The 21,917-nt window shown below is 41.4% G+C and overlaps 1 protein-coding gene across 6 annotated transcripts in view; it reads right to left on the bottom strand.

The window, feature by feature from the left end:
* The window catches only part of RASGRF2 (Ras protein specific guanine nucleotide releasing factor 2), a 208,639-nt gene that overhangs the window by 135,775 nt on the left and 50,947 nt on the right, over positions 1-21,917 (bottom strand). For 5 of the 6 annotated variants that reach the window (XM_032475303.1, XM_032475309.1, XM_032475318.1 and 2 more), the window contains exon 2: positions 14,702-14,808. In XM_032475303.1, the coding sequence (XP_032331194.1) occupies positions 14,702-14,808 (107 nt within the window). Of the gene's footprint in view, positions 1-14,701; positions 14,809-21,917 lie in introns of those variants that run through there. The other variant, XM_032475338.1, reaches the window with a different exon arrangement.

The raw sequence follows: 21,917 nt of genomic DNA, 5'->3' as shown, positions 1-21,917 counted from the left end.
TCTGGGGCCTTAAGGGGGAAGAACTCACTTCCAAGTTCATTCAGGCTGTTGGAAGAAGTCATTTTCTTGCACTGATGGAACTCATGCAGTTTGCTTCTGGAAGGGTAGCAGGAGAGCATCTCTGACCTCAAGGAAGGCCCCCATCCCTCTTTGATTAAGTCGGTCCCACCCAGGAAAATCTCCCTTTTAATTAATTCAGAATCAACTGATTTAGGACTATAAGGACATCTGCAAAATCTTTCTTTTGCCCTGTACTGTAACCTAGTCAAGGGGATGACTATCCTGTCTTGTTTGCTATATACTAGTAGCTGGTAGCAAGTCACAGTTTCCATCCATGCACACCTAAAGGGGATGGAACCACAGATGGCGGAGTCCCAGCCAACCTTCCTGCTGTCTGCCCCCATACCTGAGAAGGAAGCCTACACAAGTGACACAGACCCTACACTCAGTCACAGCATAAACCCAGGCCAGCCACCTGTAATAACCCTCGAGGTCCTTCATTCAGAAACAAAGGTCACCTGAGAAAACCAATCCCCAAAAGACAGCAGCAGACAGCATGTCAGATGGCCCCAGTGACCCCTGCCTCCTGGTATTCATGTTCTTATGGAACCCCTTCCTCTTGACTGTGAGCTGGAGCAAGGTGACTTACTTCTAAGGGATAGAATACAGCAAAAGTGAGGGGATGGCACCTCCAAGCTCAGTTTACAAAGAGACTCTACATTCATCTTACTCGCCTTCTCTTGCTATCTTGCTGGTTTGCACTGGGAGTCAGTGCCATGTTGTGAGCTGCTATATGGAGAGGCCCATGTAGATGACACTGAGAGGCCCCCAGCCAACAGCTGATGAGGAACTGAGGCTTCAGTCCAACAATTGGTAGGGAATGAATCTAGCCAACAATCACGGGAGTGAACTTGGAAGCGGATCCTTCTCCTTCCGAGCCTTCAGAGGAGACTGCAGACCTGGCTGACACCTTGGTGGTTGCCTTGTGACCTTAGGGCAGAGGCACCCAGCTAAACTGTGCCTGGATTCCTGAACCCAGACACTGTGGGGGACAATTTATTGTTAATTGTTTGAAGCACTGTGGAGTAAATTGTCAAGCAGCAGTAGATAATAAATGTAGTGTCAAATGAACAAGCAGAAAAGATACTAGAGAAACAAGGTTAATTCAGGCAACAGAGATTAATTATCTTCAGGGAGATATGGAAGGATATTAGAGCCAGAAGGCAAAAAGGGGCTGCCACAGAAAAGAAGTAATCAGATAACAGGAAGAGTTCTTGGAAACAAAAACGATAATTAAAATTTTACAGGTCAGTGAATGTGCTAACCAATAAACCAGACATGGCTGCAAACTAAGCTGCGTGGCTGCAGAGATAAAGAACACTGAACAAAAACACATACTGGAAATAGGAAACAAAAATTGAGCAGCATGGAATACAGATCCAAGAGGTCTAAAAATTATCTTATGGGAGTTTCAGAAGGGAAAAAACAGAGACTGCACTGGGGAAGAAATAGTTTAAGAAATCAAAAAAGGTTTCCTTGAACTGAATACGGTACAGCTCAAATAGAAAGGATAATCCAAATGCCAGAGAGGCTAAATGAAAAGAATTTCATACCCTGCCATACTCTGGCAAAATATCAGAGTTCTAAGGATAAAGAAAGATTATAAAAACTTCCAAAGAGAAACCACAGGTTAGCTAAAGAAAGCAAGTATCAAGCTGATGCACTTCGCATCAGTAATCTAGGATGCTAGAGGTCACAACAAAGAACTGAGGGAAACGTATTTTGAACCTAAACTTCTACAACCAGGCAACCAATCAACCAAGTGCCAGTTCAAGACAGAGACAGTTTACTAACAACCACACTTACTATAGGAGAAAAATTATGCAGAAGTTTTCCAACTAAACAAAACAGAAAATAAAGATACAAGATGACATGGAGTGCAAGCATACAAACTTTTGATGAAGTAAAGGAAGCTAGAAAGAAATCAGAAATTAGTGCATGGAAGATTCTCCTTCAAGGAGCAAATATTCAATCGCACGTGACTACATTTCATTCTCTGTGGAACTGAAGACCAGCCTCGAGAGTTGGTACATAATATTCGTGTAACCATGATGTAAATGCCCCTTACTGTTTTTTAATTTGCAGAATCAACACAGGCTTAATTAAATTTAGAGAGCAGAAAGTAAATGTATAAAAGTTTATAAACAGAGAATAAATAATAATGAAAGTAATAAAACCTCAGGGTTAGAGTAGAGAAAAGAACAATAAAAACACATTAGACGTTTTAATTTAGTTTATCTTTCTTTATCTTTACTTTACTTTATCTTTATCTTAATTTATCTTTCAGAGATATCAGCAGAGATTCAATACATACTGCCCAAAGTTGATACATTAACAGAGGTTTAAGGATATTATTTTAAGACATAAAGTCAAAGAATTTAAGAGCCAAAAATAAGTAAATAACAAAAATAGGGGGGACAAAGGGAGGGGAGGGAAGAGGAATTGTAAGGATGTTAAAGTCTTCATTTTTATAGCAGGAAGCCAATAATACTACCTAAAATTACTGAGTCAAGAAATAGACAAAAGGACTTCATAGAATATAATACATGAATGACTAAAAAATATAGGAAAAAAGGTCCTACTTAATCAAAGAAATAAAAATTGTTCAGCAAATTTATCAAGAGTTTTAGAAAACAAAACTATTCAGTGCCTACAAAGATATAGTAAACTGGGTACTCCTGGAGTGAGCCATCCAGGAGACTGTGTCACAACATGTATCAAGATAGGTTACAAAGGTCACAGTAATTTCACTTCTAATAATCTCACCCAAGGAAAACAAACATAGACTTGCACAAAGATATTCAAAGAAACAAGATGTTCAGACATTAAAATAAATATAAGAAAATGGAAATGATCTAAATATACTTGTATATAATAAGAAAATGGTTAAACAAGTAATAGTACATCTACACAAGGGAATCATACAAGCCATTAAAAATCATATTTTTAAGGAACATACCCAAGATCTACTAATAAATGAACAACAATGACAACAAAAACCCCAGGAGAATAAAATAAATACGATTTTGCATGCATATGCATGTAAATTCATATGCAGAGAGAGGAAACTACGTTTATCACAGCTATAAGGAATTAGGAAGTAGGGGAGAGAAAGAGAAAAAAACAGGCACTCCAAACACAAAAAGGAATTTTTTCTGGTTGGAGCAATTATAGATAATTTTAAACTACTTCTTTTGTTGCTTTTTTGTATTTTCCAACATCTCTATAATATTAGGCAGAACCTCCCCCCCCACCATTACAAATCTTAATGGCAATTATTTACTCCGTGAGGTGTGATTATGTAATGTTTATTTCCTTCTTTACATGTTTTTGGGACTCCACATTCATTCTTTCATTCAATATTTATTGAATGTTATGTACCTAGAAACTGTTCAAAGTACTGGATACATGAGTAAACAAAGTAGGGGGAAAAAAAATCTGTGCCTTTGTGGTGTTCATACTGTAGTGCAAAGCAAAAGACAATAAAACAAATAAGAAAAATATATAATATGTTACCGGGTGATGATTACCTTAAAGGAAAAAAGGGAGGAGTAGGATAGGACGTGGAGGAGATGGGGTTACATCTTTCACCAGGGTGTCAGAGGGTCTCACTGAGAAGATGGCACTAGAGTAACGAGCTGGGGAAGCTGTGTGGCCGGCTGGGGGAAGAGCCTTCCAGGTAGAGGCAAGAGCAAGTGCAAAAGCCCTGTGGTGGGAGCAGGCCTGGCCTGTGTGGGGAATGGCAAGGCGGCCAGCATTGGAGGGAGTAAATGAGACGGAGAAGAGGGAAACAGGATTCTGATGCACGTTGGGCCCTGTAGACCAATATAAAGTCTCAGGCTTTCTCACCCTGCATGAGATGCTGAGCTTTGATCAGAAGTGCGGCAAGATCCGACTTTTTAACAGGATCACAAACTGGCTGCTGTGATGAGAAAGGGCAGGGGCGAGCAGTGGAATACAAGGCGAGAAGGGAGACCAGAAGGAGGTTTTGCAATAATCCGGGCAAAAGATATTAAAGATTAGTCCAGCCCCTAGGCTGGGCCTGGCACAGAACAGTCATTCAAATGAAGTCATGGCCAAAAGAAAAATGTCATCTAATATGACTTCTTTTGTATGGTTTATTTTCTTCGTAAGATAATTTTCGTTTCTCATCATTTTTAAGTCATTCAGTGTATTTCATTGGGTGTCTCTAGTTTACTACTCTGATGGGGATATCCTCTCAACTTTAAATCACAACGCTTTCTTTTTATACCCCACTAGTAAATAAAAGTCTACACCGGACTGCGTTAAATCAACTGAAAATGCATGCATTGTGAGAATTTTCCACGTGTGAGAATTTTCAGAGCATTGTTATTTCTATTCTACTGTATTTCCAACAGTATGTTTTATCTGATTAAATCTTCCAGTAACTAGATAATGCTCAAGTTTGAGTTTTTGCCTAATCTATTCATTATTTCCATTTTGTCTTTTGTTGTTGTTGTTGTTACTTAGTTTAACTTCCATCAGGAAAAAATGGTTTCTCACTGCCAAGGGAAATAATAAAAATAAGCCATATAAATCAACACGATGAAAGCCAAACTAATCTGATGAGTACCAACAGACGGCAGTTTGAGGTGCATATATGGGAGTAAAATATTCACATGCAATATTTATAATCAAAACCAAACCACCATTACTCCATCTAGGAGAGAAGGAAATATTCCAGAAGAATTCTTGAAGAGCCCAAAGAAGAGGCACAGTATAAAATTATAGGCCTTAATTATTTTTATAGAAGGGGAAAAATTATATTAGCTTAGCAAGGAATTGTTAGAATTTCATCCTAGTTATTTTGATTGAAGACATATTTGCTAATGAGAAATACATATCTAAAATGCTAGATAAATGGTAATTATAATATTATATGTTATATAAATATATTATATAATATAATATAAATATATCATATAAATATATATTATATAAATATATATAAGTTTATATATAATACATAAACTATATAAATTATAACTATAAATATATATTAAATACAATATTATTATAATTATAAACATAATTATAATATTATAATTAGCATATATATATCTAGCATATCACAGAGCGAGAGAGAGAGAGAGAGAGAGTGCTATAGTAAAATCCAAACTGAAAAGTCATGTAACAGGTAACTGAAGAAAAATTCCCACTGGCTCCAGGATTGTGCTCAGTTTTATTGAGAAAACTTTTGAATCAGCATTTCTCATATCACGGTGTCTTTGAGAATTGGGAAAATCCAGTCCTGGATGACAGTGGTGCAGTTCCTGTGTAAGCAATGTTTGTCTGAGCACAGGCAGCAGTGCCCTGATCCAAGCACGACCAGGCCTCCGTAGCATCATTCATGGCCACTTTAACATTGCTACCTTTCATTTTTCTGGCTCTCAAATTCTCTTACATCAATAGCTCCACACCACTGGCTAATCAAAACATTTTTCAGGTATCACACTAATGTGAGGTTCTAGCACTAACTCACTCTCATAATCTCTTTTCTTTCTACACACAGGATCTCCTCTAAGCTGCCCCCTTTACAATGAGTGAAAACTCAAGCATCTCTGTTAGAAGAGACCAAAAAGAGTAAAGATTAAAGTTCCCTGTTTGAAACACTGCTCCTTCTTTCCAGGTCACAGTTGTGGTTCGCTACTTCAACATTTGACTAACTTTGGGACATGTGGAAGGTTGTCAATAATCTTTAAAGCACAATGAAATATAAAAAACAAGCAAAATATTGTTATAAGTAAATATAACAGAAAGTCAATAATGGTAAAGTTATTATTTTGGTACAAAGACATTTTAAGGAATGCTTCTAAAGTTAAATACATTTTATAGTACCAGACTACAAAACAGAGGAATATGTCTTGTATCACAGTTGATATTGATTCTTTCTTAATACTGAGACTTTTACTTCTTTACAAGTATGCACAAATAGGTATTGGTAGAATTCTCTTTATTATTATCAAAAATTCTTTAGCAAGAATATATTTCTAACTATATTCATTAAACACAAATGGATTAAAGGGGTTTATAAATTCTCATGTTTAATTTCCACTATGAAGACTGTAGGCAAAACAGCAATGGAAACAGGTGTTGGTGGGGCTGTGGAGAAATTGGAACCCTCATACGATGCTCGTGGAAGTGTAAAATGGCACAGCCATGGGGAAGACCGTCTGGCAGTTCCTCAAAAATCTTAGAGTTACCAAATGATTCAATAATTCTACTCCTGGGTATACACTCAAGAGAATTGAAAACATATGCCCACACAAAAACTTGAACACAAATATTCATACCAGCATTGTTTCTAACAGCAAAAAGTAGAAACAAGCCAAATGTCTATCAGTTGATGAACGGATAAATAGAATGTGGTACATCCATACAATGGAATAGCATTTATCCGTAAAAAGGAATGGAGGACTGATTATGCTACAATATGGATGAAACTTGGTAACACTACGCAAAGTGAAAGAAGACAGACACATGAGGCTTACATGAGTCCATTTATATGAAGTGTCCAGAATGGGCAAATCCAGAGACAGCAAGTAGATTAGCGGTTGATGAGGGCTGAGGGAATCGGGGAAAAGGGAGTAACTGCTAATGGACATGGGCATGGACATTCTTTCTTAGATGTTGAGAATGTTCTAGAATTAGATTGTATAGCTTTGTGAATATACCAAGAACCACTAAATTGTACACTTTAAAATGGTGGATTTTATAGTATGTGAATTATATCTCAATTTGTTAAATAATAATGTTCTTAAAGAGCAATAGAACAACCTCCCCCCAAAAGCAATAATTTCACTGCATTATAATTCAGAAACTCTTCTTGTCAAAAAATGCCACAGATGTTAGTACAAGACAAAAAAAAGACATAGGGGAATTTACAACAAATACAAAAGACAGATAATATCTTTGTCATACAAAGAGCTCATACACAAATTGATAAGAAAAACACCAACAGGAAAAATGGGGAAACAAACACGAAATAAAAATTCATATAGGAAACAGAGACTAACAATAACAACAGAAAAAATTGTCAATCTCACCAATAGTCAAAGAAATGCTCATTACACCAAGATACCATTTTCCACTCATCAATATAATAATGATTTTTAAACAATAATTCCAGCTTTCTCATGCCTTCGTGGAGTAAAGCTGGACACACAATTCTGAAAAGCAATTTGGCACTAAGCCAGGAGCAGGGGATAAGAGACAAGCAGGACATGCCGATGTTGAAGGAATTCAGGCTGACAGAGAGATGCAGGCAAGCAAATCAATGCAATAATCCCATAGGTGCTTTGAGAGAAATAAGAGGTTACAGAGGGGACTCACAGAAGGGAATGGTAAGCCCTTCCTAGACGGGGAGGAAGAGGATCCGGGAAGCCGGTGCAGACGTCTGAGAGCTGAGTCCTGAAAGATGAGTTGGAGTTACTTAGGCTTAAGGGACATCCCCGCACATTAGAATTCCTGTCTGTGGTGCTACAGCTGGCGCCCAGGGCACAAGGGGAGGGGGTGGCAGGAGAGGATCACAAAGCTCAGCTCAGGAGGGTCCCGTCCTTGCTCGGACTGGCTCACTGCACCCCAGAACTCAGTGGGGAGGTAGTAAATATCAGCTGAAGGAACAAATAATTTTTTTCTTAAAAGCAACATGAGAGACCATTATACTGTTCTCTCTACCCTGTTTAAATTTTTCTACAATAAGAAGAAAATTGAATTTAATAACTAAAATAACTAAACGTAACCCTGGAGTTCTTCCAGCAGACCAGATGTTTTCTTCAGAAAGGGCATTCTGGTAATCGTGTGGAGGATAGATTAGAAGAAGGAAAATTTGGATGAGAGACAGGTGATGCACCTGAGCAATAAGTAGCCCAGGCAACCGCTGTCGACGTGGAGAGCCCTGGAGACCAGATGTTCCAGGGGTCAAATCCACAAGTGCAGCTGACTGGATGTGAACAGTGAGGAGGGTGCAAGGTGACATCCCGCTGTCTTGAGTGAGCAACTGTTCCTTAGGAAGGAAGAAGGGGGCAAGAAGCCAGTTTGAGAAAAATGAGTTTGGTTTTGGACTTACTGAGTATCAGGTAACTCTGAGCACCCAGGAGAGTGCACAGGCCTGACCTGCATTTGAACTCCAGCTCTGCTATCTCTAGATCGGTGGCCCTCAGGAGGTTATTTCATCCCTCTAAGACCTCAGACTCAGCGGGGAGAGCACCACCTACTTCACAAGCTGTTGTGACTTTTACATGAAAAGAGTACATGGTGCACACAGCACAGTACCCGGCAGAGGGAGGGAGGCTCCACCCAAGCGGCAGAAGCCTGGGGAGTGGACGTCGGGTAAGGAGAGAAGAGGGGCCTGCAGAGCAGTGACATATAAAGGAAAAGGACAGAACATGAGGGGCAGTGAAAGGGGATGAGAAAAATGATCAAAGGAGTAGAAGGAGAATCAGGAGTGAGTGGTGTCATAGAAGTAAGAGAGAATTTCAAGAAAAGATTTGGGTCATAGCGACCCAAATGCAAAGATGTCAAAAAAAATATCACAAAACTCCCCATATCATTATAAAAGGGAAGTTGAGAATTATGTGAGTAGTAAATAAAGAGTATGTAACCATATAATCTATCTATCTATCTACGCATATGCAAATACGTAGGAAAACTAAACAGATTGTTACTAGTAAATACCTTTAGGCTGTAAGTGAGCTTGGGGAATGTCAGGGGAGGGAGGGAGGATATGAATGGAAACTAACTTTCACTCTCCACCTTTTTGCATTGTTTGGAGTTTCTTTTTTAGACGTGTATTTATATGTATTACTTGAGTCATTCAAAAATAAGTATTAAATATAAATGGAAAGTTGAGGTTATATAAGGAAAGAAAAGCTTGGAAAGTCCTTGCTGACTCAGGTGACAGCCGCTTCAATGGGGTAGAGACAGAAACGTATCGCCAAGGGCTGAGAAGGGAGCAGGGGCTGGGACTAGAGGGAGAACCACAAAACCATTTCTCCCTGTAGTCCGGCAGCTAGAGGAGGGTGCAGGGCCACAAGAGGGGCTTTTCTGGTTTATTTGAAGAAGGGAGAGACTAAAGAGCATCAAAGAACGCAAGGAAAAAGTCAAGGTGAGTGGGATGAGGGAGAGAAGAGGCTCAGGGTAGAGATCTTCCTTGCATCAGAGATGGTCCTGGGGGACCCCTCCTGCAGGGGAGCCCATGTGCATATGAGGATGTGAACCATCTGCTCCGTGAGGGAAGACACAGGTCGCACTGCACTGTAAGCCAGATGCTGAAGGAAGGAGCCAGGTATTTGAAGCAAAAACTCTGTGAGGACCAGGAAAGATAACCGACAGGTAAAAGTATTAACAAAGGGCTGAAAATAAGAATGTTCAAACAAGGACCTACTGTATAGCACAGGGAACTATATTCATTATCTTGAAATAACATATAATGGAAAAGAATCTGAATATATATATATACACACACACACACATAAATGTATAACTGAATCGCTTTGCTGTACACCCGAAACTTAACACTGTAGATCAACTACACTTCCATTAAAAAAAATTTTTGTTTAAAGACAGTTCAAGCCTAACTTTCCCCTATAGAGAACAAGTTCTACCATCAACCAAGCCAGTCTTTCACAGTCCACAAACATAGCACCCCTTTTCTTTTGTGTTGCACTGTTCAAACTCTAAGGAAAAAAATGCTGAAGTCTCTTTCATCGTGGCAAATCTGGAGGCAAAAGCCTGACAGACGTTCTTAGTAAAGAAATACAGGATCTCAAACAAACTTTTTAACAGGGGTAGTCTTACTGTTATAAGAAGAATACAAAACATGGCCTTGGGATTGCTTTGGGCTATAGCATCACTGCTCATTTATGATTTTCTAGCCCTGTGGTTTTGCTGGGATACATAAAGCATTTTCAGCTTTTCTATGTAATCTCTCTTCTGATTTGTGAGGGATTGCTCCTTGCACATTCTACCACGTGCTGATTTTATGGGGATGATATGATACACACAGTGGCCTTTAGTGTCGGACAGATTTTGTATTACATACTTTGCTCTAAATTAAGCCTCTATCCAAGTAAAGAGAATGAGGTTACAAGCATTTGTGTTTGGTGTAGTTACCATGGGGATGTGCATGTGTGTGCACGCGCATGCGCGCTGGGGGAAGTGGGGAAGAGACTGAGAAGGAAAGAGAGGGAGAGAGAGACTATGAACAGCACGCTGCCCCTGGCACATGTAATCAAAAAGACTACAGATAAAAGCAGACCCAAAAGGCTGGATTAGAGCTTTCTTTAGTGAACAAGAAGACAGGCCTAATTGAAAAATCTTATCTAGAGGATTAAATCTCTCCACTCATCAAGTTCAAAACTGGCAGGGTGAGGGAAAGGGCTATGTCAAGCCGAACTAAAGCCGACGTGAGCTTTATGGGATGGGAGCATACGCCCAATTCCTTGTTCTCTTGCAAATACCCTCCCTGTTGAGGAAAACCTAAGAGCCACCTGCCACAGGCACACAGCAAAGGGGGGAAAGAGCACTGAGGTAGGGTGTTGAGTTTCAGTTGGAGAAGTTGGAAAGCTGGCAGTAGGACGGTCTCAAACACTGAAAGTATAAGCCAGAGCTCTGCAGGGTGAGCAAAAAACCACACTCCCCTTGGTGTGGACAGCAGGCGTAACATTCTCCACGCAGCCCTGACCCTCATTCTCTCACACCTTACATACCAAGGCGCAGGGAGAGCCACCAGTGTGCGTGGTTCCCAACTGCCCCTTCCAGGAGATCACACCCTCCAACTTCCTGCAGAAGCCCTTCCTGCCAGCGCTCGTCATCTCTACCCCACAGCCCTGCTCTCACTCATCATCTCTCCTCCCAGGAAGTGACACCATTCAAGCTGGGGACCTGAGAGATGTGTGAGATGCCACCCTGGTCTAATACTGCCCACATCCAGGTGGTCACAAGTTCCTTTGAAGTCTACCCCTTCCTACTCTGGGACACCCTCCACCTACTTCTCTTCCCAACTGTCACAGACCAGGTTTTTCAGGTCCTATGCTCAGGCCAGAATGGGAAGAGCCTTGGTACCTCGTACATCTGGCTCCTCTTCCAGGCCATGACTACCTTCTGATTGCCGAGGCTCCCCTTGACTAGGGCTCCAGCAGATGAAACGTGGAGAACACTGATGTGGACGTCTTTTCAGCCAGTGAGCCCGAAAGACCCACAACCACCTGGATCAGTGTTTTTGACTGTCCTAACGTCTACAATTACGTCAACCATGGTGGACAGATATGGCCACGAGAACAAAGAAACATTAGGTTATTGGAAATGTCCAAGGTTCCATACCCAACTAGCAAACCATTTATAGAACAGCACAGACTTCATTACTATTAAAATATTCTGGCCTTACCTCATCCAGACAAAAACAAGACTGAGCCTTGCTAGCAGCTTCCCATGAACTGGTGCCAGTAATATGTGATGAAGTGATATTTTAAATGTGCCAGTTTTGAGAAATGTAGTTTCGAACAATTTCAAGCAAAACTGTAAAATAAGCTTCTTGGGCCAGGTCAAAGCTTCAAAATGAGAATGTTAATTTCCACAAAGATGTCTTTTCTCAGGAAGAAAACATGCAACTTGACATGCCAGAAAATGACCTAAAGATCCTCTGAAGGCAAATTGGGGCAAGTAGATTTAGCTCTGAGGTACAAAAGCCAGCCTCAAGGATGTGATTTTCATGTACCAAAGATAGAACATCCAGGCCAGTACCGAGAAACATTTCAGGAAAAGAGCAATGATCAAGAGAAGGATTCTGCGCAGTCCCTGTTTCTATGTAGTATCTGCAGAAGGATCTGTAGCTCAGAAAAGAACTAGTCTCAGGCTAAAATAGTCATCAGTTAATTCAAAGCTCAGACTTAAAAAGAGGGATGAATAAAACCACAATTATTGAACATTGTCCATTAAAAAGGCAGCAGGACCAAATTAATGCCATCAGACCGTCCTCTAAAGGCAAAGTGTTTAGTCAACCAACCAGCTGTTTAACTAGCACAAGGCCACACAAAAGTGGCTGACAAATCCTATCTCTGAATCAGCTTCATTAACCTTCTGGCTCTGCTCATGTCTAAACAAAGTTAGGATGAATTTCACAGACCCAAGTTTACACCCAAAACTCAACTTAATGAAACTTCAATAAAAAAGTTATTATCTTCCCTGATTTAGAAAATAAAAATTTAAGAAGCATCTCAATGCAAAAAGTCAAAGATGAGAACTCAGGTATAAAGCAGTCAAATTAAAAGGAAATCATCAAAGAACCCAGTCCTGGACCTTAAGTCAAAGGAAAAGCAAATCTAATGGACCAAAAGTCAGGACATCAGGAAAAAAGATCAATTATTAACCACATATTCAAAGCCAAAAGAGAAGAGAATTTTCACCATTCGATTACCTAAGCCACTAAAGTGATTTCTAAAATCTATGGTTTTAGAATCTATGTCAGTGGTTTCCTGACAAGATCATGCAAGCCTTGGATTGAACGTATGTCAATCAACACCAAACAGTTACTGACCTAATTCCATAAATATGGCAAAATTTTCATGGTATACAAAAACACCTCTTACTTGAAATTTTACCACTTTTAAAGTAATTCATACTCTATTTGGTTCACCACAATATTTGCTTGGCAACTACAAAGGCATTTAGGCTACTAGCGATGTCTGGCTCTTCTGAAATGAAATAGATGAGCAATTACACATGTTTTAAATTATTTACTTCATTTTAACTCCCAGGTAGAAAGGAATAGAAATAGTCACAAAGATGGTGTCTGGAAATGACCCAAGGGCTCTACCTTGCCAGCTTGATATTTCTGTCACCTTTGAAGACCTGATCTTCCTCCACAGTGTGTCAGTCTGCATTAGTCCTAAGTCTGGAGCAACACCCTCAAGTAGAGACACCGAGAGCGAAGACAGCCGAACAGTGTGCCTGGATCACGATGTTGGCAAGCTGCCCTCGGAGGCCCCCTTGGAGAGCAGTATTTGGTCACCGACACTGTGCATCTCAGAGAAACATTTTGGAGGGGTGGAAAGAAAAGGAACTGAAATTTTTCACAAACAAACTACTCTCAGCTCTGACTTCACATTAATCCATTTTCATCTTTGAATTAGAGGAAGAGAAAAAGTAATAGAAGAGGGAAAGACTAAAGAAAAAAAAGAGACAGTAATGAAGAGAAGCACAAGAGACACTGGTTGAAGGTTCCCAAGTCAGGGAGATCTGGTTTTACATCCCAGCCCGGCCGTTGAACAACTTTGGCCAATCTGCTTAATCGTCATTAACCTCTGTTTTCTCATTTGTAAAATGGAGTTAATAATACTCTACTGGGTAGTCAGGAGGAATAAAAAAAGATAAGTATGTAATGCACTTAGCATGCTGCCTGCCAGGGAGCAGGTGATCAATGTAAAGTAGCTGAAGAAAGAAGAGCAGAGAAGGGAAAAAAGTCTCCAGGGTTCAAAAACCATCCTAAACTCACCGTTGACAAACACCTTATTCTCTTTATAATCAATCTGAAAACATTTCCTGATGATCTGCTACAGAATCAGCACTGTGCCATATTCAGAAATGACTGTGCCCTCATCCTCCTCCTCACTCTCAAGGAGCATCAATCCAGCTCAGGAAACAGAATCCAACACATGAAGTATGTAAAAAATAACCTGAATTGTCTCAAACCGTTAAACATTCCACATGTGGTACGGCAAGCGCTTCAGCCATTCAGAGAAGGGGGCCAGTGGGCACTGACTTGTCGGGGAGTGTCCGAGAGTGGGTGAATGGACTTCTAGGAGAAGCTGGGGGTAGGGAGTCATGTCCAGTAAAGAAAAAGTAATGTGTCCCAGCCTGAGTTTTGCTCTGAATCACCAGGGATCTGAGCAGAGACATGGAGTGAGGAGAGCCTGGGTTAAGGGCAGGACAGGCGAGCATGGGGCCATTAGAACCAAAAATGGACAGGACTACAGAACTGAGTATGAAAAATAAAAGAGAGGGGTCTGCCTGCATCCCTTTTGGACTTCTCATTCCCATTTAGGTTGAGTGTGCTCATTTCCACATCCCTAGTATTTCTCAGGAGGAAGCAGAAGCACACTCTTCTATTTCCCTAGGGAGAGGCTGGCGTCACCTTTCCCAGTAACCAGGCTGCACAGGGCAGGGCTTACAAGTGCAGGCTCGGCTGGGTCCGTGTCCCAGCTCTGCCACTCACTAGCGGTGCGACCTCAGGCAAGTAAACCAACCTCCCAGGCCTCAGAGTCCTTCTCTGTAAAAGAGGGGTAATTATGATATGCCTCTCACAGACTGTTGAGAGGATAAGTGAATCAATACATTTAACAAATTCCTTAACTGAGAAGCACTAAGAACAGTGCTTGGCACGTAGGAACAATTCCTGTGTTCAATAATTTTCATTATTTTTATTCTATCTATTACCTTTTATCTTTAGCTAGAATATATATCCACAGAAAGCACAAAGAATCATCTCACACAGGACTAAGAAGGCGGTACCAAGAGGAAACACATTTTGGAATTGCAAGTTCTTCCGAAACTACCACCAATGGTGAACCCCCAATGCAACACCCAGACAACCTAGGATCACACCGAGGATTTGCATCCATACCTGGCTTGGTGAATGGCCTCCATCCACTCTTTACCATCCTGCTCCTCCTCACAGCGCAGCTCTAGTGGTTTCTGACCCTCGTGGCCAAAAAGAACAGTAAAGTAATACTGGAAAGAAAAACAAAAAGTTACGTTTTATTTTTCAAGCACAACAACATAACACAGTAGTTTTCTACAAAGGGTATATATTTACAAAATGCATTCACATCACATAAATCATATTTCAAAATGTAATAATAACACTCCCAGTCCACTTGGCATTGACTCTGCACTAGAAGATACCACAGGTTGCATCTTATCACCCCTCAATGAGATTCAACTCACAGTATCTCCGATACAGAAAAGGTATTTGATAAAATCCTACACAAACACACAATTAAAATGCCTGGCAAGCCAGAAAGAGAAATTTCTGAGCCTGGTAAATGATATCCACCAAACACATACCACAAACATTTTACCTAATGATGAACTATTATAAGCAAACCTTCTCAAATCAAAAATAAGGAAAAAACAGCAATTATCATCACTTCTATTAACCAATTCTGTCTGGAGGGCAACATAGAAAAATAAAGGAAAAAAGAAATGGAAAACAAGGGAAAAAATCATTTTGCACAGATGATGTAAGTGTCTATATAAAAAATTCACTGAAAAACTATTAAGAACATCCAACAAAATTGCTGGATATAAAATCACTGTACAAAAATCTATTGCACTTTGGTACAGTATCAACAAATAGGAAACTTAACTTTGAAAACACTGCATTTGCAATAATAGCAAAGAAATATAAATAGCTGAAGAACTTAAGAAAATAAATGTATCACCTCTAAAGAGTAAATTAATCTGTCATTTTAATGTTTTCCAATAAAATGACCAACAGGTTTACTTTGGGTGGAATTTGACAAAGAGAATCTAGAATCTGAGCCAGGGACAGGAGAAGCTGTCACTTTAAACCAGTCTACTGGAGGCTAGACGTATTAATTACCAAACTGAGACTGTCTGGAAAGGAAATATAACTGGAGGACTTTTTTTTTATGAGAATGATCAGCAAATACACCAGGCCTGCCTAAGACTTCATCCTGGGGCACAAAAAGAACCAGCACCACACAGCTGCTCTGAGACGGAAAACCAAAGACAAAATCCAAGTTCTTTCTGACATCCTACCTTCCCACTGCTCCCCCCAAACTTCTGAGTATTCAATGTGACTGTTACATACTCATTTTCTTCAAATGAATTAAAAACCTCAGGACAAAAGCTTTTAATCTATAAAAAATATTGAATCACTATGTTGTACACCTGTAACTAATATATTATAAACCAACTATACTTCAATTAAAAAAAAAAAAAAACTTCAGGGCAATAATCCTAGAGATAGATTCCAAAAAATCCTAGCATTTTCAGCACAATTTTACAAACAAGGAAAAAATTGGCTAAGAGATTTCTCATGTTACCTGTGCATAAATCATCAGCCAAATGAGGACACACCTCAGATAATCCACCGCCCTTCCTCACGGACAGTCCTGAGCCTCATAAATGACAAGCTGTCTTTAATCCTTAAACCTCTTGTCTAGCCAGAAGCCTAACTGCTATGAACTAGGGGGAAATGCCACTGAGAATGGGAAAAATTCAGCTTAGCACTATATTCAGTGAAGCTCCATTTAAATTTGAGAGGAAAAGAGTCAAAACTCAACCAAATAACAGATCAGTGGCTTAAAGGGCAATCCTATAAGTGATGGCATTTCAGAAGCTGCTGGCTACCATCCAAGGGCAGATGCCCAGTCCAGGAAGAGGAAATACTTAATGAATCTGATGTCCCAAGGCTGCAACCAGCACCTCAACAGCAGCCGCTGCTCGGGAACCCAATTAAAAGCCACCTTTAAAAACCAGCAAGGTAGTCATACTAGCAGAGTACATCCAAAAGTTAGCCCATGTCTCGGGCCTAACAGTGACGGACAGTTTTGAGAAGTACAGGTTACGTATCCAGGACTTTGCTTAACAAATTCTGCTCGACCACAAATAATCAAACACCACCTCTCCATGTACCTGCAAATTATTCAACTTAAGCCACCCATCAAAAAGTTTTCTTTGTGCATTCTGGCCTCATTCTGATATGAGCTCAGTATGCCATGGATCTTCGTGTAGGACCTGAGGCTTCAGAGGTCCCCTTGGGAACCAAAAGCATCAGCGGTCACCCTCGATGGTACTCTGTGACCTCTGACCTGCCCCACAGCAGGAAACGAGAGGAGAAGTTCCAAAGTACTGGGTTATCATCAAGTACAAGGAAGAATTAAAACAGTGATGACCTTGTTTATGTCTTTACATGCAGCATCTACAGTGGCAGTGAGTTTCCCTTCTTTTTCTCCCTGGATAGTTTCATCTGGTCCCAAATCTGTTTCTCCAGGCAGATCCTCTCCCGGTGCGAGCCCCATATTTCTCCCATTAGCCAGCACTTCAATCATGTCCAAGACTGAATTCATTCATCACCTTCCTTCCCTCCCTCCCACCCCCTAATGCTCATCCTCCTTCCCCTGCCCTCACATCTATTCCTTCTCCCCTTGTGCTTTCTCTGCCACGTGTGTCTTTATCCAGCAGGGGCCCCAGCTAGGAACCCCAAACCCTCAACTTCCTCCTCTTATCAGCCCCACGTTTGGTTTCACCACTGCTCCCCCTGACTCTCTTCCGGCTTTTATCCCTCACTAGATTACTGTATCAGCTCTGTCACGGATGACAGATACAACAGGTTTGAAATACTTTCCAGTTGAGGTAGCTTTAATCTCACAGCTCATCTCTCTCCTTCCTTATATCCCGGCTGCTACTACAGCCCAAAGTGGGAGGTTAACAGCCTCTCTGGAAGGAGGACCGGAAGACCTAGGGGAAGTCTCAGTGAGTTGGGAACACAAGGAGAAAGGTGGAGAGGAGTGGCCGAAGTCGACAGAGAAAGCAGAAGGCAGCAGAGACACATATGGTACAGCTCCTTCCCACTTGGGCCTAAAGTCCCAGGAAGGGTGAGGATTTAAAACAGCAGATGACAAAGCCAAAAACTGAGAAGCCTCTGTACCACCTTCCCTTTGGAGCCCTAGAGAAGGTCATCTCACAGAATGGCCTCTTCCCCAACCCTTACCCTCAGGACAACATGAAGTGGTGACCCCTGGGTAGTGACCGTATCATGTAAATCAATAAAACTGGTGGCACACCACTTAAGTAAAGAAAGGGTCTATCCAGAGCCTCCCTAGCTTCCAAGTGGGGTGGACATCCCCAAGACTACCATGGAGGACTGGGGAGGGCAGGGGGCTAACAGACCTCTTGTGGGGGCAGGTATCAAACCCCAGAAAGAGCCATGGTGGTTTTATGTAAGCAAAATGGGCAACCAGGCCCTGACTGACCTGAGAATGGACTACAAGTCACAGCAGCCGCACACTTCAGCAACAGATGCCAAAAGGCAACTGCGGTGAAGCCAGAGTAATGCCAGACCCCAGTGAGCACCAGCAAGGACCGCCCGCCAGCCACACACACACACACACACACACACACACACACACACACACACACACACACACACACACACACGATCTCAAGGACGTGTGAGCCACCCCTTACTGAGTCACCATCTTAGTGAGGCACAGAAAAAAGAATGAATTGCCTTTTACATGACTGGAGCAGACTGAATTTACTACTCTCAGCTAAATGCACGTTCTTTTTTCTCCACTTATTAAGTGAAGAGGGGGTCTAAAGGAGAAAGTCCGGTCAACTTCAGAAAAATATTTTCTTTGCACATCTAAGTATAGTGAGGATAAATCTGCAATCCTGCCTACAATCTTACCCAACTCCCTCCAGCCCAAACAGTGTGGCCAGAGTTCTTTCTAAAAGATAAATCTGAGCTTTTGTGTCTGTTTACAAACCCTCGCTGGTATTCGTAAACTTCTAAAGAGCAAATCTTGTGCAGGCTGAAAATACCCTTCACAAACTGGCCTCTTTCTCCGTTTTTAACCTCATTTCTGCCTTTTTCTTCCGATGTACGCCACGCTCCAGCCAATCAACCTGTCACTCCCCCAAGAAGACAAGCTCTTTCCTCAGCCTCATGCTACTGATAGAGCTGGGTCTTGGGAGTCATCAGACCTGGATGTGAATCCTGACTCCTCCAAGTGTGGTAACTCGAGTTAGGAGACCTTGGGCAAGTCATGTAACCTTCTGAGACTGAGTCTCCTCGTGGGCAAAATGAGGACAATGATATAGACCTCCCAGGATTGAATCAACTGACATGCAGTGCCTGGCATCCCAAAGGCACTTCACAAATGTTAATTCCCTTCTCTCTCAATGTATCTCTATGATTTTCTTCACCTCTAGTCCCTCCTCCACCTGCAAATTCTTACTGAACTTTCGTGACTCATCAGGAAGCATCAATTTCTCTAAGAATCTTTCCCAGGCACCTTCTGGCAAAAAGCAGTCACTCTCTCCTATGTTTCAGTAACCCCGTGCACAATGCTCACATAGCTTTAGAGTGTCCACGCACGTGTCTCTCTCTCTGCAGGACTTGTCCTTTTGTACCCTTGATCCTAGCACTGTGCTGGGCACACACCAATCCCAACAATGTTTGGTGAATAAATGATCATCAGTAAAGAAACATGAGCTATAATTAACCTAATAAATTTGCTTCAAACAGCCACACATGATAATCAAGGTAGACATCCAGAGAAAAGATTTTAAAAGACTCCTAAAGCTATCAAGTATATAGTTTTATCATAAGATGAAAGATAGAACATTATGATTATTTTCACAACCCACTAGAAGAGCAATAAGAACAGGCACTATAGTTTGGCAGGTTCACCAAAGGGTCCTTCCTCTTACCTACATTGACCATAAAATGCCAGAAAGACAACGTAACGAGCAGATTTAGTAAATTTAAATGTTCAGGGTCTTACTGGTATCTATTGTAGCTTTATATGAATTTTCATTTTTCAATTGTCTGGTTTTTATTATGAGTTTGCTGCTGTTTATGCTATGTGTTTTTGCAGAAAGAACAAATGTAACCCAATATGAGAACACAAGCTCACTCAAAACTCTGGTCCTTAAGCTTCTGCAAGTTAGAAACAAGTTTATAGGCCTAAGAGTGGCAACTGCTGGGGGATGGTATTACAGGACCACATCCACTTGCCACATTTCTGGATTGTTTGAATCATTTACAATAAACACATATAGCTATATAGCCAACAAAAATATGCCCATTCCATTTTTAAACTGTTTGAGCCATTTACAATAAACACATACAGTTAGATAATCAACAATAAAGATATCCATCGTTAAAACTATGTCTAGGTCTTTATACTACTACTTATATACCCAGAGAAAGTAAATGATGTTGGTCAAGTCAGTGATGTTCAAAAGAAAATTAAAAACCACTGTGGATTTTCTTAAAGTACATGGCAGAAAAATAATCTCTTTTTTACGTCTTATTACTGTGCCATATGTATTATTACTTTGATGGTACTTCGGGGTTTTTAATTATTGCATATGTTGTTGAAATTTTTCAGTTTTAGATTAAGAGAACTAAAACCAACCCTCTCTGCAGCCTTTGGGGCAGAAATTCCTCCTCGAGTCCTCCTCCTGCACTTGGCCCCTGTCTGGGAGGGCTGGGAGCCGCCCTACCGGAACTCGCCATGGTCTTCTCCTCTCTGGCCACAAGATTTCTGACCCTGCACCTCAAACACTGGATGGATAAAGAAATGGATGCCTCCCAAATGTTCCCGGCTTGGTGTCTTACGGACATGGGGCTAGTGATCATGATAACAGCAGCCTGGAGTGGCAGTGCCTCTGGGACCAGAGCATGCTCTAAAGCTGGGCAAAGCTCTTCATCTCCACCTGGGCTTTGGCGTCTGGGCTTCCTAGCCCCCAGGAATGTGAATAACACTACTGAGTGGCCCTCTGCCTCCCAGAGCCTATTTCTCCCTCAGCAGCCCCACAGGTTGCCATGACCATCAATCCCAGTCAGAAGGGAGACTCCAAGTGTCTCTGGATGCACAGATGGATGAAAACCATGGACAGCAATTCTCCTCTATGGTGCATTTTCAAAGCAATAACAAAGTCCATGCTCATGTCAATCTTGCTATGATTCATGGCCTCCTCCTCTTTCTCCCTTTTCCCTTTTCTTCTTTCTGTAAGTGCCTGTATCATGGAAACGAAATACATTTTAAATATCTAATATCTGATACAGTGGTAAGACTGAGCTTTATGTGCCCTCATATTAATTTGCACTCCCAGGGGTTTAACTTCACCCAACCTGACGACTATCTTTAACATTCACGGGAACTTCAATAAATGTTCCTGGCATGTGAGTGGCCCCCACGTAAGAGAAAAGGATCCCACCCCTGAGCCCAAGAGGCACAGACAGATCCTCTAAATGTGATTTGCTGCCGTCGCCCTGGCCGTGTGTGAGAGAGAGATAAGAGAAGACAGGCTGAAAATAACAGCAAGGTGGGCATAAAAAAGGGGCAAATACTTCATGTTTCTTGATACCATCTCCGCCCCTCCTCCCCCTGGCACTCCTACTCTTTTGTACTTCCTGACATTGAAATGTTACTTACAAGGGACTTCTCTGCCCACTGCATCTGGTCACCACTATGCCAGCGGGGGGACGGGGGAGGGGGGTGGCACTCACTGAACAAGAAAAGCCTGCAGCGTTATATCCTGGACCCAGCACCATCGGTCTCTAGAAGAGAAAGCATTTCACTCTCCTCCCTCAGTGACTGTTTTTGTATAGTGGGATCATTTCTTGACCACAGCTCTATCTCATGGGTACTTTTAGCTCCAAAGAAGATTTTGTGCAAATTAAAGGAGACAGATTTTCCAACCACTTTATAGACTCCATCTTTTCATATCATGGTTATATGTTGAAGCTCATTCTTTGTCGTTATGTGTCAAATCTCCCAACTACTTCCTCCAGGTCTTCTTAAGAACAAAGACCTGAGATGCTGAAGGCTTTCCCCCTCCATCTTGGTTCACTTCCTTTTGAACTCTGAGATTCAGAGGTCTTGCCGTGGGCACATTCGCTTCAGTACAAGCTAACCTCAGAAAGTCATGTCACATCTGATGAAGCAGTGTAGTTCAGCAGAAAGAGCCCCAGGCTAGAAGAGGTGACACCAGGATTCTGTTCTGCCTCCAGTGACACAGTGTGAACTCTGGCAAGTTCCTCTTGTGCTCAGTTTGTTCTTGGACCAAGTGAAGAC

Source organism: Camelus ferus, chromosome 3 (assembly GCF_009834535.1).
Source record: "Camelus ferus isolate YT-003-E chromosome 3, BCGSAC_Cfer_1.0, whole genome shotgun sequence".
Taxonomy (NCBI): Eukaryota; Metazoa; Chordata; class Mammalia; order Artiodactyla; family Camelidae; genus Camelus; species Camelus ferus.
This window is presented reverse-complemented; position numbering and strand designations above follow the sequence as displayed.